The sequence below is a fragment of the Leishmania mexicana genome, chromosome 14 (genome assembly GCF_000234665.1).
Source record: "Leishmania mexicana MHOM/GT/2001/U1103 complete genome, chromosome 14".
Lineage (NCBI taxonomy): Eukaryota > Euglenozoa > Kinetoplastea > Trypanosomatida > Trypanosomatidae > Leishmania > Leishmania mexicana.
Genome location: NC_018318.1, coordinates 330,649 through 350,093, shown reverse-complemented (window position 1 = coordinate 350,093; position 19,445 = coordinate 330,649). Strand labels below are relative to the sequence as shown.

Below are 19,445 nucleotides of genomic sequence, written 5' to 3'. Positions count from 1 at the left end.
CGCACCCCCATGTCGCGAAAGGAGGTAGTCAGGTGCATCGTACATCGGAAACGTTTACTCAGCAACACCGTCGTCGAGTGTGTGAGGAGGGCCACTCACCACTTGAAGCCACTGTTGCGGAACCACTTACAGAAACCAGTTCACATACCAGAGAACAGAGGCGCGTGCGAAAGGGCGAGAGCGTGACAACCGACATTGGACAGCACACGCGCGGTCGTCCTCCCGTCCCCTTCTCTCTGGCACTCGCTCTCCGCTACCTCCCCACCCCGGCCCCACCCCGACCTATACCCAGTGCTCGCACCCACCCACCCCTTCCTTTTTTACTTTACTCGAGCCTTTCCGTTGGCTCCCACAGCACGGACTGACTTTTCTCTGTTTGTGGGAGAGCTGGCGTGCTTTTACGCGACGCACGCACACATACATACATACACAGACTTCTCTTCCCGTCGGTGCTTGACTACACGCGCACGAGAGGGGCGATACTGCGGCATTAGTAGGCACACAGTCACTCTCTTGATACAACCCCATCTTGTTCCCAGTCTCTCGTTGCCTGTTTGCCCCACCACCACCACCACCACCGCCGCCACTTTTTTTTTTGAGTCTCTGTGTGCGTTTTTCGAAGTGGCCGCCAGAAGCACGGGCACCACTTCTCTCCGCCCCCCCCTTCCCCTTCCCCTTCCCCTTCCCCTTCCCCTTTTTCTGTGTTTTGTTTCGTTCTTTCTCATCATCTCTCCGGCTCTGCTGCCGTTGTGGTTGCCGTTGTTGTTGTGACGTGTGTTCGTGCTACCCTCTTCCGGCTGTCCCACCTCCTCCTCGGCTTTTCTTTTTTTTTCGGGAGTTGGGTGGTGGGTTTCTGCCCTCGCTCTCCTCTGCGTCTCCTTGAGCAGATCAACGGTAGGCGACACACACACACACGTGCACAGATCTCCTCCCCTCCCCTCCCCTCCCCTCCCCCCTCTACTCCCATCAAAGCCATCCCACTCGCTCACTCGATTCTTTCTTCTTGTTGCTGTTTCATCTTTTCTCACGCCCCGCCGTCTCCTTCGTCCGCCGTACGCCGCGCCCGACTCCCTCCCCCCTTGTCAAGAGGCGAGACCTCTCCCCTCTTCTCGAGAAGTATTCGCGCCTCCTCCTCGTTCCCCCCTCCCATACGCACACATCCTCTGTTGCTGTTTTCGTGTTCGTTTTGTATTTCTCGGTAGACGGTGCTGTCGGCATCGCTGGCGTGTTTTTGCTCCTGCTGGTCGTGAGCAGCACCACAGCCGCCTGTCTTCTCGTTCATCAGCTCCTCCTGTCTCCTTTGTGCTTGGGTGTGCGTGCGTGCGTCCCTCTCCCTCTGCGCCCCGCGTACACAGACACACCCATCCATCTGTACGTACATATATATATATACATATATATACATGTATGTGTATAAGGCTCCCTTCATTGATCCTCCTCTTCAAGTGTGCTTGCGAAGGCTACGGACGCGCCTCCTTGCTTGGGTGTGCGTGTGTGCGCGTGTGTGGGAGTGTCTCTCTCTCCTCATTCCTCCACTGGTCCCCTTCAACGTGCGGGCGGCGTCGCGTGTTGTGTGTGGGTACTCGACCGGACGTGCTGCAGCAGCTGCTGGTGTCTGTGCTTGGGCGTTTGTGTGCAGCCTTGTACGGTGTTGCGGATAGAAAGGGGCCTGCATCGTTTCCTTCTCTAAGCCTTGGCTAGTTGCCGTAGTGGTTCGGCTACGGCGGCGGCGGCGGTGGTGGCGGCTACTTGCGCTTCGCTCCGTTGCACGCGCACACCTTCAGCGCTACCTTTTTTTTTCGTGGCGGCCTCATTCCTTTTGGTGGGGTGGGGTGGGGTGGGGTGTACCTGTGCCGGAGGCGGCGCGTCTTGTACTCCGCGTGTGGTCCCCGTACAGGTGACTTCCGTCGCCCCGCAACGATAGACGATGCTTCGGAAAGGTCGAAAAGCCAACAACAACAACGCCGTCGGCAGCGGCGGCGGTGGTGGTGCTCCGTCGCGAAGCCCCACGCGGGACGGGTGGAGCCACCAGCCTCCGACGGCGTTGTCTCCTGCAGAGACCCGCGCCAACCTGCTCTATCAGTGCTACGACGCGTCTGTGTATGCACCGAGTAACGCGACGTTTTTGTCACCTTCGAGCACCAGCGGTGGCGGCAAGCAGCGTCCCAGTGGTGTGGCTGGCTCTTACGCTGTTGGTGCGGCAAGTGGAAAGGCAAGCCGCACTAGACGAGGAGGCAGCATTGCCGGCTTCAATGGAACGAAACGCCAGAGTAACGCGCAAGCGACAACGATAACCACTGCTAACAAGCAGCAGCAGCAGTTTGGTAGCAGCGAGTCGCGTGCAACACCGCCGCTGATCCCAGCACCGCCGCCGGTTGCCAGGGGTGGTGATAGCTACGTGAATGAAAACACTCGCCTTGTCGTTTCGGACCCACTCCCATACTCTTCACGACAACAGCAGAGAGACGGAAACCGTGGCGGCGATGTCAGTGACTACACTTCGGCCCGTCGTGAAGTCATGGGTGCTGCAAGGGGCCGCGATGAGGTGCGCTACACCCTTGACCTCAACGGTCGACGATGCAGCGACAGCACACCGTACAGCGGAGCTGGCATGGGTCGCCCACGTGCCTCGTCGCTGCCACGCACCCACGAAGACGTGAAGGAGATCCTGCCGCGGCTGCGGCCGCTTCGAGATGTCCGACATGGTGGCGACCTGAGCAGGCTGCGCAGTCCACTGCCACGGCACTCGGTCGACCACCACGGCGCAGTCGCTGGTTACGCGCTGGACAGCTTGCGTACCACGGCGCCTAACGGCACCATGTTTGCCGATGACACAGAAAAGGAGAAGCAACGCGAGGTACTAAGCGCACCGCCGGCGTCGTCGACAATGATTCCGTCCAGCTACTCACCGCGACCGGTGGCAGACCAGGTACGTCTGCTCGGCCGTCACAACAACCGAGGCAGCATACACCGAAGCAACGCTATGGCGACCCGGGCGGCCGGCAGCCCGGATACTCGAATACTGCGCCAGTCGCCGCTCAGCAGCGGCAGCGACGATGACGGGTTTGCCTCTGCCAGTGGGCCATCTGCCTTGGAGACCACCACCGCCGCTGCTGCTGCTGGCCCCGGCAACGGCCGTACCGCTTCGATCGAGGCCCGGCGTAACGTGAAGGGCGGGGCAGCCGCAGCAGTCGCGGCAGCAATCGCGCAGCGCGGCAACACTGGCCTTGGTGAGACGGTCAGAAAGAAGCCTGTGTATGACAATAGCGGGGCCAATGCGAAGAGATCGCCGTATGGCGCCGAGGCCGAGCGGCCGGAGCACAAGGGTCGTGAGGCTAGAGGTGAGGCGGTGGACGCCGACGAGCTTTTCGGTAGCACGCAGATGCTCTGCTCGCTGCGGTCGGGTGCGGAAAGAAGCGACGGCAACACTGCTGACGCACGACCTCCCCCGCCGGCGGTGCCGGTGACCGCGCCATCGTCGCGCATGCGCAACCGCGACCACAGTGGGGCGAAGTGCCGCGAGAACGAGCTTCCTGTCTACAAGTTTAACGTGGTGCTCAGCAGTGGCAAGACGGCGACAGCCCCTATATCGCTTATCGCCGGCAGCGGCTGTGTGCAAGGGATGCGGCCGACCATGGAGGACGCGCACTTCGCCGAGCTCAACGTGACCCACGTGCGTGGCCAGCCCGTCTCTCTTCTGGCGGTGTTGGACGGCCACTGCGGACGGCGGGTCGCCGACCTCGGGGCCAAGTGGCTGCCTCACTACGTATTGCATCACGCCGCCCTTGGCGAGAACAACGCTCTGGCGCTTGTGGAGTCTATCCTGCAGACCGACCGCGAGATTTTTCACACGCTGCAGTCCAAGAGCCACGGACACCACCAGCACAAGGCGGGCAACGGTAGCGGACGGCGACGCCGCGACGTAGATGAGGAAGTGTTCGACGAAATGACGAGCGGGACGAACGGCGGGTCGACACTGATTGCGGCCGCCGTGTGCGGCCGGATGCTGTACGTGGCGTGCCTCGGCGACGCCCGGGCGGTGCTCTATGACGGACACACCACCATCGCGATGAGCGAGGATCACAAGCCCGGCAACACGGACGAGTCCCGCCGCATCGCTAAATGCGGCGGCTTCGTGCAGTTTGGCCGCGTGTGCGGCATTCTCGCGGTGAGCCGCGCCCTTGGGGACTTTGAGTTCAAGTTCCAGCCGTCGTCGTCACCCGATGCGGCGGGGGAGGAGAAACTGTCGACCACCTTCCCGTTTGGCGCCCTACGCGAGAACGACTCGAGCGGGTCAGCGGCGCCGTCACCTTCCTCGCACAATCATCGCTTCATCTCGAATCGGGACTTGATGGTGAGCAACATCGCTGACGTCCGACAGCTGCACCTTACCGACGCCTCCGCCTTCTTACTGCTCGCCTGTGACGGGCTGTGGGACGTGCTGAGCAACGAAGAGGCCACCGAGTTTGTGCGCGACTTCCTGTGCTACACGCCGGATGTGTGCGACCCGCACATTTTCTCCGGTGCAAAGTCGCGCCCACCCCCTGACGTTGTGCAGCGCGTGCTCAACAACTGCTGTCAGAAACTCGCCGAGTTCGCTGTCGATCGCGGCAGTATGGATAACGTCTCTGTGATGGTGCTCTTCTTCCACGATGTCGTCGACACTGTCGCGCGCTTCATCGGGCGGGTGCCGTCCCCGGCGAATGTAGGCGAAGCCATTAGCAACGCTTCCAGGCAGCCGCACTCGTTGCAAGGCTCGGGCAGGTCGCATCCGCGCAAATCGGTGCAGTCGGTCTTCGAGCTGACGAACAAACAGCTGAAGGTGCGCAACGGCCGCATCGTCGCGCAGCGGTAGCGACAGACGCGCCCTATGAATGTCGCACCCTGCCCCGTTCACGCGCATCCGTCGGAGCGCTGCTGTGCACGCGTTAGTTCTCCTGCACCATGTTCCGGTTCAACGCTCGCCGACGGGTCGTCGCCGCCTTTTACTCTCCCTCGCGTCATTTTTTACCTGCTTGTGTGACACACCTGCTGCCGATACACGACTGCCTCGTATTGACGCACATGTAAAAAAAAAGAAAAAACGGCAGACACGCTTTTTCGTTTTGCGGCATCGCCGACGTTGAGCATCCAGAGGGTGTCCTTACTCGAGTAGGACCCACACGGCGGGAGGGAGGGAGGGAGGGAGGGTGTGTCGTCGTGGTTGAGTGGAGAGGGAGACGTGGCGGCCTCGTGTGGGGGGGAGGGGAGAGGGGTAACCCATGTACGTCGAAGACACGCTCTTAGCTGTCGGCCCATGTTCTTTCTCGCGCTACACTTGTTGTCCCGCTCTGCTTTTGGTCCGCCTATATATATATATATATGTATATGTGTGTGTGCGTCGGCCTACTTTGGTGAGCAGAGATGTGCATGTCAAGGTAGGCGGTTGCGTGCCCATGGATAGAGCGCACGGGCGGCGGAGGGCAGCGGCGTTAGCAGTGCGTCAAGTCTTCTATACAAAGGACTGACCCACTACATACCCACACCACACTCATGCGCTAAAGCGCAGCGTCAAGGCTGTGTGTGTGTGTGTGCCTGGACGTCTGCGTCTTTCTTCCAGCTCGGCGCCCCCCCCTCTCCCCTGCCGCCTCCGGGTCACAGATGAAGTTCCGTTCTCCCTCTCCTCCTCCTCGCTTTCTTGGCGTGCGCGCTCTTGTGCGCAAGCGCGTCGACGAGGGCGTTTCAGCGCTGGCCTACGTCCACTCGCAACTCATGCAGAAAACATGCATGAGGTAGAAGAGCGGGAGAGGGAAGAGAGGGAGGGGAGTCGGACGCGGCGGATGCGGCGACGCACAATGAATGTCCGTGTTTTCGTTTTTTTATTGTTTTGACGGTCGTTGTCCCTCTCTTTTCCTCTCCCTCTGCCTTGCCATGGTTTACGTTCGTTGCTGTATCTTGTCGTTTCACACGTCTGTGTGGTGTTGTGCTCGCGCCCACCGCGCGTCCTTCCCCCTTCCCTTTGTTTTGTGTCATGTTCTGTATTCACTGTCTTGCGTTGCTTCTCCATATTGCTTCCGTTCATGTACCTTCTCTTTCTCTCGCGCTCTCGGTGCGCATGATTAGTGCTCTGCTGCGCCTCTTCTCCTTCCACCCCTCCCCTCCCCCACTACCACCACGAACATCAACACCACCCACCTCGACCACACCACGCTCCTGATTCCCCCCACCCACCTGCGGTCATCTTCGACAGCATGTATGGCCACCCCTCTCCTCGTTAACGGCTCTTCTTTTTCCCGCTTGTGTGTGTGTGTGTGTTGTGTTGTGTTGTTGCCGCTGTTTACCATTGCGTGCGTGCGTGCGCGCGTGTGGGTGTGCCCTCTCCCCCTCCCCTCCCTTTGCTTCGATGGTGTGGTGTTTCGTGTCTTTCCAGTTTTCTTTTCTTTGTGGGTCTCTCAGTGTGCGTGCGTGTGTGTATGTGTGCGTGTGTGTGTGTGTGTGGCGGGGTGTCTGCCGATATGTATCTATGGAAGCGTAGAGCTGAGCGTGTTTTCCCTTCCCTTTCCTTTTTTATCTTTCATTTTTGGTCGTGCGTGCGTGCGCGGGCGCGCGTGCTCGCGTGGGTGTGCGTAGCCTCATCTTGCATCGTCTCCTCCTTTGATTACCGATTGCCCACCACGCCTCCACCTCGCCGGCGTGGCGGGCCCGTAAGCGGAGGGCTTCCTCATTTTGTGCCTGTCCGCGGCGGCGGCGCGGGGGAGGTGGGGGGCTCACTCACTCACACACACACACTCACAAGGTTGTGCACCATCGCGAGCAAAAAAAAATGATACCGAAGACGCAAATCGAAGATGTGCACCGCACACGCCAGTGCCGTCAGCAATCCCATCAACCACACAAAAAAAAGCAAGCAAGGAAGCGGTGCCCCCATGCAGGTGAGCGCCACGCAAACCGGCGCATGCGGAGCAGAGGAGGACTTCAGTGGGTCACAGATACATATACATCGCGGATGCGCCAGGCCACGAGCTAGTCCTTGCCGACTACACCACCCAACCCTCATCCCCTCACGTCCCCCTCCCTACGAGAGAGCGAGGTGTTTGTGACGGTGGCCGACGCCGCATGCCCGCTTTGTTTCCTTTCTGCGGATTGTTTCGCTTTCGTGCATCTTCGACTCTCCCCACTGATGCCGGCAGCCTCACGGTGGCATCGCAGGGTCCGGTAGTCCCCGGGTGCAGGTGCTTGCTCTTTGGTGTCAGCGGACAGGTCTGGGGTGGGGACTGTGCCAAGGCGACTTGGGGTGATGATCACGTTACGCGCAAGCCCACGAAGACTCATGTGCGTCCCTCCAGCTGTGCACGCATCCACCAAATGTCTTTGTGTGTGTTTTTTTTTTGCGGCTGCCGTGATGTTGGAGCGTGATTGAGGGCCGACCCTGCGCCGTGTGCCGTGGCATCACAATGGGGCGAAGGATGACCACCTGACGCACACAGCGATGACGGAGCGGGGGAGACGTCATCGCGGCGCCGGAGTGCCCACTGCGTGGTCAAGCACACGGCTCATTCTGAGGAGGGATATGGCCCGATGGTGCCCGTGATGACAGTCGCCAGACTATACTCCTTCCACAAAGCGAGCTGCAAGCTGCACCGCGCCCTGATTGCGAAATCGATGCGCAAAGACCGTGCCCGCCACAGCGACAGCGAAGCGAGGACGCGGCTCGCTTGGATGAATCCATTCTACCTATCCAGATGTGTGCGGCGCTGATTGTGCAGCACGTATGCGAAGACGGAGCAAGGAAAGACAGGAAGGGCCCGCTAGACGCACGGCCTGATTCCATTGCAGACGCCGCGTCCTAGAGGGCGAGGATGGGGCCGTGGTGCCGCAGAAGTGAGGTGCGCTGTGGTCGTGCTTGCGTCTATTCGCTGACCTGCTCGCGGTGGCAGAATGGACGCGCTGGGGAGCGAAACAAGCAGCAACGCGAGAGAGAGAAGAGCTATCGTCAACACTGCTGCCGCGCCCACATTCAAACTCTTCTTCTCCCGCTTGTCTGTCTCCAACGCGCTCTCTTTTTCTCGCGCGCCTGACTAGCAATCGTTAGCGCAATCGCCACCAGAATACAAGCGCGCACGCGCCCAACCCTCGATACCCCTCACCAGAGGTGACCCTCCCCCCCCCACTCCCTTCCTCTGCACCCTCCCTCTCACCCGTTTCTCGCAGCGGGCAGACCTCTCACAGTCACTGAGCTTTCATCACACGTCACCCCCCCCGCGCACACACACACACACACCACCACCACCGAGAAGCGCGATCACTGTCCGCCGCCGCCGCGCTCTAGGCAAGCCCGTCACTAAACTGTCGCTAAGAAGCTCTCTTCGCCACTGCTGCCCCCCCCCCTTCGTCCCCTTCTGGGGTTGTGCTCGCCGTGCTTCAGGATGTTGCTCACCAAGGAAGAGCTGCAGGCCATCACCCTCAACGCCAAGTCGGTGCACAAGTACGCGGATCAGGCCTTCTTCCCTGCTGAAATCAACGAAGCCGGCAAGCGCATCGGCGATCAGCCGTTCCTCAACTTCTTTGTCCGCTACCATCACCGTCATGCGCCGGAGCAGTACTCGTGGTCGCGCTTGCGTCGCGTACTGCTGCTCGAGGACGTCATGACAGCGCACAAGCCGAATGCAGCTCCCATTGTGACCTCCCAGACGATTGAGTGGCGTGGAAAGATATTCTGGGTCTGCTTCGCTGTGGAGCCGGTGCAGCCACGGTCGTCCTCGTCCGCGGCGCCTAACGACACAGTGAAGGACGAGATAGTGACGCTGCCGCAGCTGTCGAACACAGCTCCAACGGAGGACGAGGTTTTAGCCTTCTGCGCGGCTAGCGCGAACCAGCGACCGACAGAGGTGTACGCGGATGGCGTGCTTGGCGAGGCACCCGTGGCGCCGCCGGTTTTGCTTGAGTCCGGGGAAGTGCCGTCGGCAGCCCAGCCGGTCGCGCAAGACCCTCTGCCGCAACCGGAGGGTGTGGAAGGCGTCAATCAGGCGCCGCCGCCGGCGGCGCTCAACCCACGCGCGTTTGTCCCAACCCCTCGGCAGGTGGAGCTACTTCGTCAGTACAAGAAGCAGCACCTGGCGCATCATCAGTGGACTGAGGATGAGATTGAAGAGTCGAAGGTGCTGCGGCAGCGGTACTGCACCATGGGAGTGGCGACCGCACCTGTGCGCACCGTCACCTACATTCAGCACCACCGTGCTGAAGAGCGCAAGCAGCAACAGCAGCAAAGGCATGCGCTTGGGACGTCCTTGTCGGCTGGTGCCGCGACGCAGGGTCTGAACGCGTCACAGGCTGCCGAGTTGGACGTGACCGAGGAGCCAGTATTCAGCATGGCCGCGGAGAGCGCCGACGTCCTTGCTGTGACAACCACGCAACGCTCGACCCTCTCTGCAGTCGCGCCATCGTCGCCATCCGCGGCCACATCTGCAACAGATACACCGCTATCACCATTTCTGCCACGACGCGTGCTGCGTGCTCATCAGCAGCAGCAGCAGCACGCATCCGCCCTGAATCAGCATGTCCCTGTCGCCGACCCGTCCTCGGTTTTAATCCTCGGCGACGGTGCGTCAGCGTCCTTCTCGCAGCTGTCCGTGTCGCAAACACCACCGCCCGAGACGCAGGTGCAGGTGCAGGCGAGCCTGCAGCCCGGATCCTTGACGGCGCTGTCCCAGCATCTGTCACAGCTCCGTGAAGCCGAGGATTCCTTCTATCAATACATCAGCGAGAAGTCCCGCAGTGCCTACTTGAACCGACTCGCCGACATAACGAAGCGCAACAGCGAGACAAACACGCGCAACCGCCGTCGCGGCATCGCCAGTGAGCGGCGTCTGGAGCGCAAAGGTAATCTCCTCGAGTCGTGCGGCCTGTGGATCACTGATGACAAGGAGCGGGCGAGCAAGGCAGAGGACTACGTCAAGACGCAGGCAGGCGACTCCAGCAGCACGAGAAAGAACGACGAGAGTACCACGGTTGCCAGCGCGGTAGCCGCCGGCGGCGCTGCCGGCGACGGTGCTGACACTGCAAAGAGCGCCGAGGACGTGTTCGTGGAGCGCTTCAAGGCGTACTACGACGCGCAGCGAATTACCTTCGCGGACTGCGCTGATTCGGATCTGTTTGCCGACGGCAGTGACGTGGACATCGACCCTCTCTTGCATGCACCCGCTGCCGTATTCGATGTCGGCTCAGAGTCTGACAGGGCTCACTCACCGAGCAGCGCTGGTGCCGTGACGGAGGCAATGCGCCTCGGTCGTCGTCCTGTGCGGCGCCTTTTGCCCAATCGGCTTCGCACCGAGGAGAACACGCCTGCGTTGGTGCAGGCGCAGTTGGTGCATCGTAGTACTGTGCGCATGGCGAAGCGCGAGCGAGAGGAGTGACGCGCGCGCCGTTGATATCTGAGCGCTGCAACAGCAGCGCCGTCATGGGCTGTTTGGCCCTTCAAGCGCTGTGACTGCCTGTGCAGGGTGTGCGTGTGTCTGCACCCCTTCCCTCTCGCGGCTCTGAGCTTGTATGCGCCTCTCTCGCGTCTGTTGGGTTGTGTAGTGCCTCTCTGACTCTGTTCTGCGGTGTACGTATGTGTCGTAAGGGCGTCGTTGCGTGTCAGGAGGCAGGAGCAAAGAATGAGCTTTCTGTCTGCGTGTGTGTGCGTGGGTCCTCGAGATTTCGCCGGAGGGGGCACCAGTATGTGTGGTGGTGGTGGTGGTGGTGGTGGGGAGACCCGAGACTGCATATAAAGAATGGGGAAAGCGAAAAGGCTCAAGAAGAGCGTCAGCAAGACTTGCAGGCAGGAGACGGAGAACCGCGCGCGCGCCTTCTCAGCTGCCGGACAGCCCGCGCGCATTCGGTGAACTGGCCTTTGAGAAGGTCGCACGTGACGACAGCAGCAGCTGCGGAAGGGAAGGGAAGGCGGGAGAAGAGGAGGAGACCTTGCAATCGACAGGCAAGGCTTGGCCAACGCAGCAGGGCGTTGTTCTTTTTATGGCCCAAAAGGTGCCTCGGTGTGACGCGCCGCTTCTAAAAGGTTGTGCGATGTGGACCCTGATGGTGGTGGTGGTGGTGGTGGGGAGGAGGAGGGGCGGGTGGGTCACCGGCGCACACACGCGTGTGTGGCCACAAAGCGAATCAGTTTAGCCGTTGTGGGCATCGCCTTTTTCTTACCTCTGTCTGTCTGTCTCTCTCTTCCCCGTGCGCAACTTCCACCTCTTTCTCCGCGGACATCCCTCCGCCCTCCGCCCACCCACGCACACACGCACACACGCACACATACACACATACACACATACACACAAATCTCCTCGAAGCTACTGGTAAGGCACTGGGCGCCCCGCACACCTCACCCTCACCCTCTCGCTCTTCCTTCTTGAGTCCGCCAGCAGCAGCGCCGGTTCCCCGCGCGAGAGGGTCCGAGTTATGGAGCGCGGCAGCAGCGATGTGGCTGCCTCGCTCTTAGCGACGGAGCTTAAAGGGGGTTCACAGTCGTCTGAGAGTCTCCGAGCTGGCCGCCCCAAGGCCGCCGCCACGGATGCTGCTGCAGACTCTTTTCCGGGCCGACGCCGCACAAATAGGACCCAGGTGCAGTCGCTCCTCGAGGACCAGCGCCGTTTTGCGCTACGCGACGGCGTTGCACTGCCGCAACTGTATTCATCTTCTGAGGGTATATCGGCCACCGACTACAGGGTCGGAGGTGTGGCCCTCTCGCGCCTGCCGGACATGTTCGGACAGGGCGCGCTGTCGGCCACGGCGTTGACATCGCCGACTCACATGAATGCTGCGCTGTCAACGTCGGCGGTCGCCACGGCTCTGCAGGACGCCGTGCTCTGCTGGGGCGCGTCATCGTCGTCGTCTGCGACGCGTGGAGGTGCGGTGGGTATATGTCACAGAAGTGTCGGTAGCAGTGGAGCCATCTCGGTGCCGCACGTCCGTCGCTCCTGGCGACTCATAGAGGTGACGCACCGACGCGCCGTGCCATCCACCTCGTCGCCGTCCCCATCTGCGAACTGGAGCGTCGGGCAGCGTTGGGAGCGCGCAGACCACGTGGCGCAGGTCAACGCTCTGGCCCGTGCCGTATGGGCGGAGCTGGTCACGCAACCTGCTCGAGTGCAGGCCGCACCGCTGCCGATCGGCCTGGAGCGGTCTGACGCAGATTGCTTGTACGCCAGTGGACTGCGCATGTGCTTCGACAGCACGCGCTCCACCGCGTCCTTGCCAGCCTTTGCGTCCGCTGCCTCCTCCAACGTCCTTGTGCGCACGGAAGTCGAGGACACGCGCGAGGAGAGCACCGTCCACGGTTGTGGCTGCTCCTTACTATCTGCGGCATCAGGCAAGCTAACGTCAGCTTCGTCGCCGTCGCTGGCGTTCTTCACCTTCACAGAGAGCGAGTACGATGCGATCGTTCCACCACCGCCGCCGTCGACACGCTTCACGTACGCTTCGTCCTGCTACCTGGTGCAGCTGTGGGCACGGTTCGGGAACCCCGTCGTGACTGTGGATCGCTGGCGGTGGCCAGAGGGTGATGATGAGGAAGGTCGAGGGAAAGGCGAGCGGTGGGTGCCCTCCGTGGAGGAGGTGTGCGCAGAGTACCACCGCATCACCGTCGGGGTTCTGCGGCAGCGGCGACAGCGGCTGCTGGACGCTGTTCAGTCACAGCAGCTCCACCTGCTGAGCGAGTCGTCCCCTGCGCCGTCGCCTACGACGCGCGCCACTCGCGGGGGTGGACGGAAAGTGACAGAGGCCACTGTCGACGAAGGCGGCAGCGCTGTCGCTGGAGGTGCCTCGACGACGGCGGCCTCACACCACGTGCATCCTTTTGTGGCCTCCTTTGACCGCTATGCTCTTCTTCACACTGCAGCCGCAGATGACGCCGGTGCGGCTCCTGCGCCGTCGCAGCAGGCGTTGAGCACTGCTAAAGGCCGGGACGGCGGGCACTCGGTGTCGCTGCTGCCGTCACAGCTGTCGCCGCCGCCGGTCCCGCCATCGTCCCACGGCTCTTCCGCCGAGATCGCCGCCACCGCATGTGGCGATTCGGGGTCACTTACCCTGGATGTCCCCCCTTCACCACCGCCGGCGGGGTCCACAGCCACTGCCCAGGAGCGGCTGACAGCGCTGGCGACGCCGAACGCCTGGTTCGCGCACGACGCTGAGGTGCACCGACGCGCCTGCCTCGCACGCCTGCTACGGCAAGAGCAGCAGGCAAATGTTCCGTATCAGCAGGCAGCCAACCGCTACCTCGCCTTGGTAGCGGGTGCCGCGGTGGCACTGCAGCGCGCTGTGTTTGCCTTTTACAGCCGCGGCGAGGAAGCCGGCATCGCTGAGGCGCCAATGTGGGAGGAGGGGGCGGCAGGGGACTTCACTGGCCACGCTAACCTCACGGAGGCAGACGTACACCTTGGTGCAAGTTCTCTCTCTTCATGTCTGCTGGGTCGCCCTCCTCGGAGCGCCTTCACGGTGCAGCTACGGCCGCTCCCAAGTGTGGACCCGGCAGCGTGGCGGGCAGCCGAAGTTGCGGTGCACAAAGCGGCGGCAGAAGTGCTCGGGACGATGAGCTCCGCCGCCCCACCACCAGTAGCTGCTGATGCGGCCTCGCCTTCGCGGTGCCCGCCCCGGTCCGCTGCGGCAGTGGTGGGATCGCAGAAACGCACACGTAGTGCGACCGCAGAGCGAGCCACTACGGCCGGCAGGCGGAAAGGTCGCGTAGCGGTGGCCAAGAGCGCCCCAGAGGGTGCTGCAGCAGACACCCTAGCGCAGCTCAACAACGGCGACGACGAGGCTGCCGACAGCGAGGCATCCGCGCCGTCCGAAACTGGCAGCGCGTTCAGCGACGACGAGCAAGCCCTCGAGGACAGCGTCGCAGGTGAGGAGGGTGATGGGGGCGTGAAGATGGGATTCACAGAAGAGCAGCGACAGCGACATTCCACGCAGCCCTCTCCTCCAAAACTCCCGCCATCGCGGCCGCGCCATTCGGTCGGCGCTGGGGCGGTTCATAGTCAGGCATCACAGCTTCCAGCGGATGCCTCATACGCAGCACTGCAGGCTTACATCACGGACGTGCTACCCTTCCGCTGTGCTCGGCTGCGCGGCGTGGTGCAGGCCGGCTGGCTGCTTCCCGCACCCCCCGCACTGCCGCACACCCTCACCAACCCCATTGAGGAGGAAGAGGTGTGCACCGTCGATGCACAGGTACGAGGGAGCACCGGTGCAGAGATTTGGCCGACGCCCGCCTTTCCATCGTCGTCATCCGCGCCACAGCAAGAGCAGGCACCCATGACCGGCGACACGGCGGCGGCACAGTCCCAAAATTCAACTCTGCTTGCCCCCATCCTAACAGAGGAGGAGTATCAGCAGCTGCGAAAGGTGAGCACGGCGGGCGTCTGCAACCGCGTCGTGAGCCACACCGATGAGGCCGTCCTTCTCTCCCTGCCATCTGCTGTGTCTCGGCTGCACCGTGAGGTAGAGCAGGAGCTGGAGCGGTACCTCTACGAGGACACGTCAGCGTTGATGGAGGTGAACCCGATTGCGCAGTCGCTTGTCGACGCCATCCGTGTCGCCTACACGCAGAACAAGCTACTGCAACGCTTCGCAACGCGGCTGGAGCACGTTCTGGAAGGACTAAAGAAGGTCAGCGAAGAGTGCGAGGAGGAGGCGCAGGCGATGCCGCGCGTACCCTAAGGAGGTGCGCGCCCGCACCAACGGGTCGCCGCGGAAGCGTTCACCACCACCACCACCATCACCATCACCACCCCCTCCCTCTCTCCCTGTGCCACGAGGCGCGTCTGTTGGCAGGAGGAAGTGCTGTGCCCGTATGTTGCTGTCCAAGTCGCACGCGTGATTCCTTTCTCTCTTCCTTTGCCCCCCCCCCCCACTCACACATGCACACGCACACACCGTTGCCTCTCGCATGTGCGACAGACCTTGCGCATGCGTACATGGGCACAGATCAACACGCAAGCCCTCGTGCGCCCCTCACGCAGGGGGGGGGAACTGAAAGTACGCGAATACGCGTCGACAATACCAGTAAGAAAAAAAAGTGGCGAGCAGGTCGGCGGTGGTGGATAGTGGTGGTGGTGGTGGGAGATGTGCATCAAGGTGTCCGCACACACACACACAGCATCGCACGCATACACCTGCGCACTGTCACGTACGCGGCGTGGTGCGCCTCTCCACCTCCAGCTGCATTGAATGGAAAACCATGCAACGTTGTCGCTGCTGAGGGCGATTTCTCTCTGCGTGCGTAGCTCAGCTCTCTTCCCGCTTCTCTATGCACGAAGCGGAAGAAGGCCAGAGTTACTGTAACCCCTCCCCCTCTCCCCCATCACCTTTACGTCAGCACCACGCTGGTGTGTGCGCACGTGCGCGCCGTTGTCGTCCAAAGTGCTGCCCATTTTGTGTGTGTGTGTGTGTTGGCCCGCCCCCGCCCCCCATCTATCCTTGAGTCGCGTGCGGATAACACGTGCGCGGTGGTCGAACAAACATGCGCAGCACCTCATCATGCGCACCCCGCTGCTACGAGCACGACAGCCAACCCGACGGATTGGCGCCACTCGGTGGCGTCCAGCAACACATCTGCGACGCTCTTCGCCGCCGTTTTCCGCGCCACAGCGTCTGCTCAGCACCTCTGCTGTGAACCGCACCTCACATCTTCCACCGGAACGGCAGTACCAGCCCCCGCCTCCTCGCGAGCCTCTCGTGTCATCGCCCGCGTGTTCGCCATCCTCGATCCGGTCAGCGGCTCACGCAAGAAACAACGAGCTGCTGGAACGCTTGGTGGAGTGCATCCCGCGGGCACCCGTGTGCATCCCAGTAAGGTCGCTCTACTTGCTCTTCACAATCGACGACGCCACGGCTCCAGTGCTCTTCGAGTCGCCGTGGAATGTCATCAACGCCGCGAGCAAGACGACATCAACAGCCGTGGCAGCGCCGGAGAGCTCTGCGAAGAAAACGAGGGCCAGCCATCGAGGATGTGCGCGGCCCTCTCCCATGAATGCGGCGGCTCTCTCAGCGCCATCAAGAGAAACGTCCTTGAATATGCAGTGGCGGCGAAATTATGTGCAGGATACTTCACAGGCGCTGTCGGGGCTTCTTCAGGGTATCGCCGGAGAGAATTTGGCGGATGAGCTGCTGTCCTCCATCAAGGGCCGCGGCAGTGTGCGGGCGCACGGCGTCTACATGTCTTTCGATAACCTGTACGTCACCGTTGCATCGTCGGCCGAAGAAGCCGGGCGCGCGTTTGCGGCGCTGTACGCGCCTTTGACACCTGAAAAGCGCGGGCAATTCGAGAGCAACCTTTCGACGGTGAGCTATGGCGCCGCACAGAGTCCCAGCGATGCCGGGAGTGCCGCGGGCGGCGGGGCTGGCTTCAGCTACGCAGATATGTGCTGCCCGCCGATGGTGACTCGCCGGCTGGCGAACAGCGCCTCGGCACCCCCACAGGTTCCTGAGAGGTTCGCGGAGCTTTGGCGGCGTTGGTCTGAGGTCAAGAAGACCTTCGTCGCGCCATCCAGAAGGGAGTGTCTCTGCGGCCCAGACACCTACCTGTCCTATTTTGGTGATGCGTTCAAGCCTCCACCGCCGCCGGCGTTGCCGGTCGCGGCAACGCGCCGTCACAGAGCTGCCACGTCGTTCAGTCCATTAGCGCTGGCGGCCATGTTGCCAACGCACTTTGTGCCAGTGGAGGCGTTGCTGAAGCAGCTGCCGACCGGGTATACGTTCGAGCACGTGCGCTGCGTATTTGGCGAGACGATGGCGCTGGAGATGGTGGAGCTGGCGGACAAGACGTACGTGCGGTTTTATGGCGGAAAGGACGGCGAGGGCTTCGCTCAGAGGGAACGCACTGCGAGTGTTTGCGTTGATGAGGACGCACAAGCATCAGCGCATGACGGCAACAACGGTGGTGACTTCGACGACGACGAAGAGCCAGCAGCGTCTGGGACTTCCGCTCTGGCGCCACACAGTGACGACGCGGTGCATCAGTACATCGCTGCCTACGAGCCGAATCCGTACTTGTTCTTCTCGTTTCTGCCGCGCTTCCCTCGGCCATTTCAATGGATCCCCCTGTACGCTGTCGTCGAGCATGCCCCGCCGGCGGTGAAAGCAGCGCTTCTGCCGCTGCGCCAGCGCTCCACCTTGCTGTACTTTGCCCAGCAGCAGCACCGAATGCAGTTCACGTCACAGAACGACGGCGCCATCTGCCTCAGCTTTCCGCCGGTGCGCTCGCTGCGTGCGGAAACGACACCGCTGCCGCGTGAGTTGGCGGAGGTGCAGCGCCTTCTGCAGACCCGCGGGCTCGTGTACGTGTCGGAGATGGAGGCCGGGCTAGCGCATCGGATCAGCGATGGTGCAAAACGAAGCATCATCGCCTACTTTGGAACGCTGCGAAGGTTTTTGTATCAGCACGAGCGTGTGTTTCGGCTGTCTGTCGTGCCAAATACCAACCGCCGCTTCTCCGGCACCACAACCGTCACACCGCCGGCGGCGATGCCACGCTCATCGGCACCGACGCTTGCAGGCGCTGTTACGCAGGAGCCCACACACGAGGTGTCGCACGAGGCTATCACCCCGTCTGCGGCGTCCTCGGCGTCGGGTACAGCGGGCACGCTGTACCCGCCACCCTCGCCGACGCGCCGCGGCTTTGGGTTTGCCATTGAAGTGCCGCCGATATCCACCGACGCGGAGGACGACGCAGTGTCCACGGCGATGTTGCTCGGTAAGGGCATCGGCGCACTTGACGCGAATGGATTTCCGCACTGGTTGGCCTCAGCGGACCTCGCTGTCATGTGCGAGGGGCATGCCATGATGCAGCAGCGCAGTGGTGTCTCGCCCGAGCAACGGCTGCAGACCGCCTCGAGGCAGAGGCGCTCAAGTCAGAAGATCCGCCGTCGCATGGCGCTCACCGCGAACCCAAACTCGCCATACACGGACCCCGAGGTGTTACTGGACACCATTCTGCGGTATCTGCCCCCCACACAGCACATTGGACTGCGCAGCCTCCTACAGGCGCTGCCACCGGCAATCGCCGACTTCCTCCCTACAGACCCAATCCGGCTCTTCCGAAACGCGCCAACAAAGGTGCAGCTGTTCGAGTTTCGTGAGCGGAATAACATTCGGGTGATGCGGCCTGGACTGCCGCTGCCGGACGGACGGCTGCGTAGCAGCTACACCGTCGATGAGTTGCTGCATATACTGGCGGCTGAACTGCCGCCAGGGCGGTCGCGCACCTCGATCGATCTCTTCGGTCGCCTTCCGTATGGCGCACGCGAGACGATACGCCTGCAGCATCGCCACTTGATCGACCTGGTGGAGCAATACCCGCAGTACTTTCTTGTTGTTTTCGCAGATGCGGAGTCGGCGAAGAAGAACTTGGCACGCGTTCAGCTCATCCGAAGCCCACCGCCCGCGACTACACTTTCGGACGACGAATGGGACGCGAAGACGACGACGGTGTTGGATGACATGACGCAGGCGGCTGAGCGGGAGGACCACGCCATCCTAATGGCGGAACTTCCGCCATCCTTGCGGGAGACACTAAACCTGAAACCAATGCCGTAGCACTCCACCGACGGCAGCAAAGCAAGCAACGAGTGGACGGCGCCTGGCGACGCTGATGCTAATGCCGCTGATGCGAACGCCCCTCCTCCTCTCCACCACCGTGGCTGTGCTGGTGCTTGCGGCTGTGACGGTGGGGTGGCGGCAGTGACTCTTCTCGCCTGCGTGTTGGTCACTCATGGGGACAACGTAAACGTAGGCGTATGAGGGAAGACGACAAGGTTCAAGTCGCGGAGTAGGATTGATGAGAAGCGATGTGCACGTGTGCGTGCCTAAGTGCTCACTGCGCCGTCTACGCTTTGCCTCTTATGCATTCATCCCCGTGCCTCGCCATTGTGTGAGGGGCGGGAGGGGTGCGGCAAAAGCTTGGATGATATTTGGGTAGGACGCTGCGACCTCCTCCTGTTTTTGCGGCCGTGGTGTGCCCTCCTCAGTTTCACTCTTCCCCAGACGCACACCACCACCACCACAGCGCGGCACCGGACCCGCAGTTGGGCAACTAGCCATGGAGGACGCAGCCTTTCGCGTGCGTACGCGAGCACGAGGCCGTTTCTGCCAAGCAGGACGTCACCCAACTTTGCGACTTCGTTGATGCACTGAAGAACTGCCACGCCAGCAGTGTGGAGCTCTGATGTGGTTGCGAGAGCATCTCCGCGCGCTCCTTCGCGATGCGGCTCGCGCACTTTGGCAAGCGCCAGCATCGTCATAATTACTGGTGACCCCGGTGATGTGCATCGAAGGACTCTGCGTGCACCCTCTTTATTCCCGCAATGGTGTACCGTCGAACCTTCACTGGGGTGGTGCATTCGGACCGGTCGATGGGCGGCCTGTGTGAGTACTACTTGACTCTGCTGCGTTACTTGGCCGTGATGCTCTTGGAGGGGATGCAACAT

At 61.9% G+C, this 19,445-nt stretch overlaps 4 protein-coding genes across 4 annotated transcripts; all 4 read left to right on the top strand.

The window, feature by feature from the left end:
* Positions 1-1,927: 1,927 nt before the first annotated feature.
* LMXM_14_0900 (protein phosphatase 2C-like protein) lies at positions 1,928-4,855 on the top strand (the record flags this gene model as incomplete). The annotated part of the gene is made up of 1 exon (XM_003873413.1): positions 1,928-4,855. One exon carries the CDS (start codon positions 1,928-1,930, stop codon positions 4,853-4,855), a length of 2,928 nt encoding a protein of 975 aa, XP_003873462.1.
* Positions 4,856-8,405: 3,550 nt separating this feature from the next.
* LMXM_14_0890 (conserved hypothetical protein) lies at positions 8,406-10,391 on the top strand (the record flags this gene model as incomplete). The annotated part of the gene is made up of 1 exon (XM_003873412.1): positions 8,406-10,391. The coding sequence occupies one exon, from the start codon at positions 8,406-8,408 to the stop codon at positions 10,389-10,391; it is 1,986 nt and encodes a 661-aa protein (XP_003873461.1).
* A 1,033-nt stretch (positions 10,392-11,424) lies between these two features.
* Positions 11,425-14,679, top strand: LMXM_14_0880 (conserved hypothetical protein; the record flags this gene model as incomplete). Its single annotated transcript, XM_003873411.1, has 1 exon — positions 11,425-14,679. One exon carries the CDS (start codon positions 11,425-11,427, stop codon positions 14,677-14,679), a length of 3,255 nt encoding a protein of 1,084 aa, XP_003873460.1.
* A 1,308-nt stretch (positions 14,680-15,987) lies between these two features.
* LMXM_14_0870 (conserved hypothetical protein) lies at positions 15,988-18,555 on the top strand (the record flags this gene model as incomplete). Its single annotated transcript, XM_003873410.1, has 1 exon — positions 15,988-18,555. One exon carries the CDS (start codon positions 15,988-15,990, stop codon positions 18,553-18,555), a length of 2,568 nt encoding a protein of 855 aa, XP_003873459.1.
* Between the last annotated feature and the right edge of the window lie 890 nt (positions 18,556-19,445).